Source organism: Pempheris klunzingeri, chromosome 2 (assembly GCF_042242105.1).
Source record: "Pempheris klunzingeri isolate RE-2024b chromosome 2, fPemKlu1.hap1, whole genome shotgun sequence".
NCBI classification, from domain to species: Eukaryota; Metazoa; Chordata; class Actinopteri; order Acropomatiformes; family Pempheridae; genus Pempheris; species Pempheris klunzingeri.
The window spans coordinates 15,222,050-15,229,255 of record NC_092013.1 but is presented as its reverse complement, the minus strand read 5'-3'; the positions used below and the strand labels follow the sequence as shown (position 1 = coordinate 15,229,255).

The 7,206-nt window shown below is 44.1% G+C and overlaps 1 protein-coding gene across 2 annotated transcripts in view; it reads right to left on the bottom strand.

Moving 5' to 3' along the window:
• Positions 1-915: 915 nt before the first annotated feature.
• Positions 916-7,206, bottom strand: part of vgll4b (vestigial-like family member 4b) — a 38,351-nt gene continuing 32,060 nt past the window's right edge. For both annotated transcript variants that reach the window (XM_070845465.1, XM_070845456.1), the window contains 3 exons: positions 3,688-3,958; positions 3,182-3,299; positions 916-2,377 (listed from right to left, as the gene is read on the bottom strand). In XM_070845465.1, coding sequence (XP_070701566.1) covers positions 2,121-2,377; positions 3,182-3,299; positions 3,688-3,958 — 646 coding nt within the window. In that variant the 3' untranslated portion in view covers positions 916-2,120. The remainder of the gene's footprint in view (positions 2,378-3,181; positions 3,300-3,687; positions 3,959-7,206) is intronic.

Here is a 7,206-nt window from a genome sequence, read left to right as displayed (position 1 = left end):
ATAACAATAACAATAATAATATGGATTACAACTGACCCAGCAGTGAGTGTATAGTGTCTATGTCTGTTACTGACAATGAAAGAAGTAACAACTAACGTCCAAATGAAAAGGCTAATAGTAGTTAAGATTGAAATGCTTAAAAACATTAATAGATACCAGCTATTAAAAACAAAACAAAAAAACATGCATCTGTAAAAGCATTAGTTTACCCTTCAAACCTTGTAGAAATCTACCAAACCTCAGTGTGTAAGAAAGGTGGGGGGAGGGGAGGGAAGGGTGTGTAAGCCAAATATAATTACAACACCTGTGTTCAAAGAGTCACAAAAACAAAGGCGTGTTTGAAGAGATCTGAATAATCTTCTCTCCCCCGGTCAAGAAACCAGACTTTTCTTTTTTTTTTTTTCAACCACAAAATGACATGCAGCGTCATCTATCCCCTCATCACTGTCAGCAGTTAAGCCTGTGAAACACATCAAAGCACATTGTTCAGCAAAGCACAACACTCAACACGCTGCAGGTTCTCCAACTGTTTTCATCCTCATCTCCTCTCATGACGGCTGTGATGTCCATCAGCGCTACAGTTAGCTGATTTGAAAACCTGACTGTGCTTGTGAAACGAAATGGAACAATTTGGATTGAAGTGTGTGAAGTTGTGGTTGTGTGTGTTCACACTGCTTCATTAACAAACTGAACGTACGAGCAGTCACTCACAGCTGACAAGTAAGAGTTGCTTGTGTTGGGATGGGCGGTGCGATGCATTTACTGTCCAAATACAAATTTTACTACTGAGGATATATATTATGTTATATTCATATCCCCTGAAAAGTTCATATGAATTCACAATAACATGGTGACAAAAGGTGGGTGAAGAAATGAATTCAGTTGCTCACACCCTTGGCCTTAAACCATCATGTAGGAAGGTGCTTCATCGATAGCTGGATATTGCTCAGTTTTATATAGTTCGGCCTGTCTGTGGTTGCCAGAGGCGAAAGTACAAGCAACCAAGTTTTTTTGCCTTTATAATGCAAGCATATGTTTGCACTAATCAATATGCCATGATGTGACAAAATAAATTTTATATTGGATCACATGGCATCCAAATCGGTATTACTTTGCATATCTCTAACATTATAACCGCCTAGTCCTACTGGTACGCATTTGCCATTTTCCAAAGAATAGATTTAATAAATAATGCATTATAATTGTGTCTTGTAATTTCCCATCGGGGCCAGGAAGAGATTAACAGTTAATGGGAGTTCAAATCCAGGTTCCAACAAAAGCTGGATTATACCCGATTGTGTCAAAATCAGCTTCATCAGCCCCACTGTGAGCACTGCCAGATTACAATACTGACACGCCACCCTTTACCCGCTATGGCAGTAACGCAAATCAGACCAAGTCAATCGCCCGAGTATTCACGTACAGAAACAAAACCACCAGAGAACATACACAGGAGAGAGGGAGAGAGAATGAAGGAGGATAAAACAGAGGGAGCGGATTACGAGACGGCTTTTTGCTGTTGTGTTTTCGAGGTGGGCATCGATGAACATCAGTGTCGGAGGTTTCTTTGGTAGCACAGTCAGGTGGTTTGAGATCAAAGTGTTTCTCGCTTATCTTTTCTTTCAAATGTCGGGCACCTCGTAATGCAAAAGCAGTACACAAAACTACTGTTAAAGAAACAAACAAAAGGAAAAGGAAAAAAAATTAATAATTAAAACACCGCCTTTGCTCCTCTCTTTATGTACATATAACTACAGACACTTGCTCAGCTCCAAGCATGACATGCACGGATGATGAATGATTGGAAGGAGCAGCTTGATGCTCCAGTCGAGTCCCAAAGTCAAACCCTCGTCGCTCATTACTGATTATTGTGTGGCATTGTCATGCCAGCGGACAGAAGGAGAAAACACGACCATGTTGTTATTGCTTGGTTGATCCTCTATGAGTGCATAGAAAGAGGGAGCAGGCTTGAGGGTTTTGAATGTTTTTAGCAGACCAGCAGGCAGGCATTCCCTCAGGGATGCTGGTGACAGACCAAAGTGACGGGGGCATGGGTGTTGGAGCCGGGATGATTGCGAGGGCTGGGGAAATTGGCAAATCCCTCTTTAACCCCTCCTCCTTCAGGAGACCACGGAAGGGGAGTGGTTGTGATTGACCATGTGACTGTCGGGGGAGGAGTTTGGGCTGCTGCTGGATGACGAGGGACTCCCCTTGTTTTTAATCTGCAGCCAGGTCTCGCCCAACGCCTTGGCGAAGTGGTCGTCCACTGAGCCTGTGATGGACACCGAGTTGGTGGCAGTGGGCTCAGGCTCCTTGTAGTTCTTCCCAAGACTGCGGCGGAAATGCTCCTCAATCACCGGGTCACAGGCTGTGTTGGCTAAGAACAGGGAGGGCGAGTGAGAATGTTTAGTTCCCATGATGAAAAGAGAAACTTCTCTAAAACTCACTTGTATAATGGTCAGTGGGCAATTTATTGCCCAGCATCAGTTTAAACAGTGGTAATGTGCATTTTAGGTCAATGGAAAAATACCAACTGACATCTACTTCACATTTTCATTGCAGTTTTTTCATATTAAATCACTGTTTTATATTTCACTGTTAACCTCAATGAGATCATGGGGACTTCATTGGGATCATAAAAAAGGCCACAGTAAAGTTATCAACCCACAGAAAACATGACTGACACTTGCAGACGAGACGAATAAAACAGACTTGTGTTTGGCTGAGGCCTCGAGGGGCTTTTACTGAGATAACAGACGGGGGCAGTAAACAAAGCGCGGTGAGGCCTCATCACGACAACTGATGTTCCTTAAACAGAAACTCTGAGAATCACTGACAGAAAACTGGGATGATGTTTTTAGCAGCACTTGTTATATAAGTCAGTCTGAATGTGGAGAGTATGACCAGGCTGTGTTTTCTCTGGAGGGTGATCTGCACTTGTGGAGAGGTTTCCCACAATCTGCTCTATATGGGAAATTATTTTGTTCCCAAAATTATGTCCACATTTAGAGACAAATATGACCAACGTAGGCTGCATGATAACAATCAGCATTCATTAATTACTTGCTGTCAAGTTCACCCTCACGTCTTTTACCATAAACCCAAGTACTGAAAAACTTAAACTGAATATTGAGAAATAAGATGTTTGTCTGTCTCTCCGTCTTTGCATGAGTGCACTCACTGTTGATTCTCCTGTAGTTGTTAGAGAGGCTGGCACAGCCGTTGTGGGAGACTGGACAGTGAGACAGGTTGCAGTTGCGGTTGTTCGCTGGGGCGCATGTGATCACCGAGGGACGATTCTGAAACGCAAAAGACACAAATTTGACATTCATCGCTAAAAACAGCATAAACGACTGTGGCAAGAGTGAGCGCAAGAAGAGTGCGTAAAAAAAGGAACAGAATTAGAAATGAGGAAAAAAGTGAGAAATATCCAAGTGAAGAAGACAGACCAAAGGGAGGTTTGAAGCTTGACGCAGAGAGAATGATTCAGTGACCACCAGGGTTAGAAAACATTTTTGGCTGACAAGCTAAATAGGAAATTTCTACTCTCCACCATCCCAGGAGTCTGGCTAATGAAAGCACATTAGTCACATCATGTGGGGGACCTACCAGAGTTGAGGTTTAAACCAGCAATTTGCAAAAGATGTAGTCAGTGCTAGCACCAAAGAAACAGGATTTACAGGTTACCTGCTGGCGCTCCACGGCGCTGACTGTGTGCTGTACTGTGGCCATGGCTGCTGTGCTGCTTCGTGCGGACTCCACCATACTGTTTTTGGTGAGTGCCAGGGGCTGGTCCATGCCGGCTAAGCTGGCCAGGTGGTGGTGGTGGTGGTGGTGGGCGTGGCTGTACAGGTGGTTGCTGTGGACTCCCATAGCACTGGGCACCACCACACGCTCAATGGGGCTCCGGCTCCGGTCCTTGGAGACGGGAGAGCTGCGGTAATCTCCGTTAGGTTTCCTGAGGGCAAAAGGGGAGAGAGACACATTAGTTTCTCCTGCACTGGGTTGTGTATTTGTTCTATGTACATTTGTTTTAATGCCAGAGCCTGACAGCAATACACTGACTCTGAATCTACAATTATAAATTAGGAAACACTCTGCAATATACTTTCTATTTATTTACTATTCATTTATGAGCTCAGATAAAAACAAGGCAGGGAAAGACTGTTAGGGCATAGACTGTCAAAGCAGAAAACGGAGAAAGAAAAAAGAAGAGCAGTGGAGAGATAGCAGAGAATAATGACAGAGGTAGAAAGGGGCTCAGAGAGAGAGAGAGAGAGAGAGAGAGAGAGGATGAGATGAGAGAGAAAAGGAAGATAAACAAAAGGCCTATTGTAAATGGGACACTGTGTCAAACACTGCAGGACCAGCAGAAGCTATTAATACTGAACTCACACACACACACACACACACACACACTCATACACACTCATACACACTCATACACACTCTTACTTCTCAGATTGCTGAAGGGTTTGATAAGACTGTTTTGTACAAGCACATGCTCACACACTCTCTCTCTCTCTCTCTCTCTCTCTCTCTGTGGTTAAGTCTAGGAAGGACAACTTTATCCAACATGGATGGACTCCAAAGTTATCCCTGCACAGAGGGGCAAACGGGCACAAAGTTCAAAGCTCTAAAGTGGTTTCCTCAGTACAGCAAATCAACTTTATCTCCCCAGTGAACCTGAAACCAGCTGCACTCACTGCTGTCAGATAAAAAACCCTGTAGTACTAATGCAGCATAGACGCCAACTGAGGACAGCCAGCCTTCTTCTAATGTTTTTATTCTCTCTTTCCCTTGACTTCTACTCAACAACAAACTGTCCACGCTCACAACCAGGAGCTGAATACTAGAGGTGGAAAAGGGTGGGCTGGCCACACGCTCTCCATATGAAAGAGAATTACTTCCCACCACAAAGAAACCCCTCTCTTCTCCAGACTCTGAGCTCATATTTTAATCATTGAAAAAGCAGAGATAAGGATAAAGGATTCAAGTAACGACACTTTAACACAACACAGATTTTGGCCACTTCTCTTTCCAGCTCCCAGCTCTGATTATAATGACTTTGAAATGTTTGATATGTACTGAAGTTGCGGTGCCTGAGACTGAGCACACTTGCGCTTGGAGTTTAACAGGTAGCAATTATTTTGCTCAGTGCGTCAAATGTGGTCTGTGTGTGTGTGTGTGTGTGTTCAACTGTGTATTACACCCTTACTGCAGCTCCACTCCCCTCCTACAATTTGAGGCCCAGTTACAGGGAGCAAGATTTACTGTACTCGCCTCTCACTATCTCTTCTTTTCCCTCCGACTTCATTCCCACAAGCATACAAACAGCCATTCACAAACCCGTACATACATGAGGACTTCCTACACTGACATTTACATTATACATAGACACTGAAGCCTCACACAGAAAAAAACAAACAAAAAAACCCCACCCAAATTTACTACAAAAAGCTGTCCTCAAACGTTGGTGGATAAAATACGACATGAAATTCCCTCTTTATTCTGAACCAGACACCGTGTGGAGGCATTTCCCCACCCATGAGAACAAGTCTGGGGAAAGACTGAGAATACACAGCAGTGAAAAAGCTGCGGCGGCCCTTTAAGGTTTGTTTGGATGCAAAACAACAAGTTCAGGCAAACAGTTGTAGATCCATGTGACCAGGCAACCTGACTGCTGGGTCAAGCATCTGGAGCCCACAGCACCGTCCTCCACAAATAAATAGTCTCCACAGAAAACAGAGGGGGAGAGAGGAAGAGCTGAGGAGAGGTGGGGAGCGGGGAGCTGCATGTGAATGGTCCGGACCTCTACTATAAGAAAGAGTGAGGTCGGTAGTTTCCTTCGTTTGTGCCGAGAGCTTACATTAGCAGGGACCCCCCTCCCTGCTTTTTTCTCTCTTTGTCTTTCTTTCTTTCTTTTTTTGTCACAATCGGCAGCAAACTTCCTGAGGGTTAAAGAGGGAGAGACTTGGCAGCGTTTTTATAAACCCTGCCCGACAGCTCACCAACCTTTATGTTTTCCCATAGTGGCATCGATTCTTCATCAAATAGTCCAAAAAATTACTTAAAAAAAAAAATTATGGAGTTAAATTACTTAAAAATCAGGTCATAGTAATCACAGAAGTTGGCTCAAGCAAATATATTGTTTAAATTGTATCTACAGGAAACTTTTAATCTAATGCTACAAACCTAAGTCCTCCTGTTTGTTAACTTTGTTATCTTCAAATATAAACAATCCCTTGATTGGCTTAGAGGCAAACAGATAATAAAGCTCTTTCTCTCTCTCTCTTTCTCTTTCTCTCTCTCTCCCAGCAGCTGGGGCTTGAGTTAGGTTGTGGAAGTTGTTCCAAACTTTAATCACTGCCAAAGAGCAGGCATGCCCACATCCTAACACAAGAGGGGCCGTTGCAGGAGCCAGTGAACGGGATCAACAAATCTGACCAATGAATGGCGTAGCTGTCGAATCCACCGCCGCCCCCGCCTTCCCCTCGCCTGATTGCCCACCAAACCCCGGACCACATTTCATGCCAGGGATCAGGCATTCAAAACCCACCCTGTGTCTTTGTCTCTCTTACTCACCTCTCAATTATCGTTAGGGTCGCAGCTGGGGAGAGAGGGAGAGGACGCAAAGGGCGGACGGCGAGGGCTACATGAGACGTGGGGATGGGGATGGTGGCAAGGGCTAGAGCTGAAGAGGGAGGTCTGGGGCTAGAGGAGAGGATGAGAGCTAAAAGTGGGGGAGAGAAAGAGAGGCAGCCTCTGAAAAGTAAAGAACTTGGCACCTACATGGGTAGTGGGAGTGGACCGTGGAGAAAAGATGGGGGAGGAGGTTCAGGACACAGCTTTATCTTATTTCACAATAAATGTTCACTGGGTTACTAATAACTCTTGGATCAAGCATCAATATGTAGTAAACCCCACAGCGAGGTGCAAAGACATACTGAGGTGGGGCTACTTATCTATGTTTAGATATGAGAGAAAGTACTCAGTTATACAAAAACCAAGAGAGCTGTAATTATCAGCATTTTGACTGCAGGCTTTTCATTTATACCCAGAAGCTTCCTGCTGAAGTGACTGTCTTGATAGATTTTATTGGCTAATAAAGTTTCTTCCAAAATGAGTCCAAACTCCAAAATGAAGGAGGTGTCAGTCCCATCCTCGCTCTCAAATTTGCTGAACATTGGCGAAGTCTTGATATTT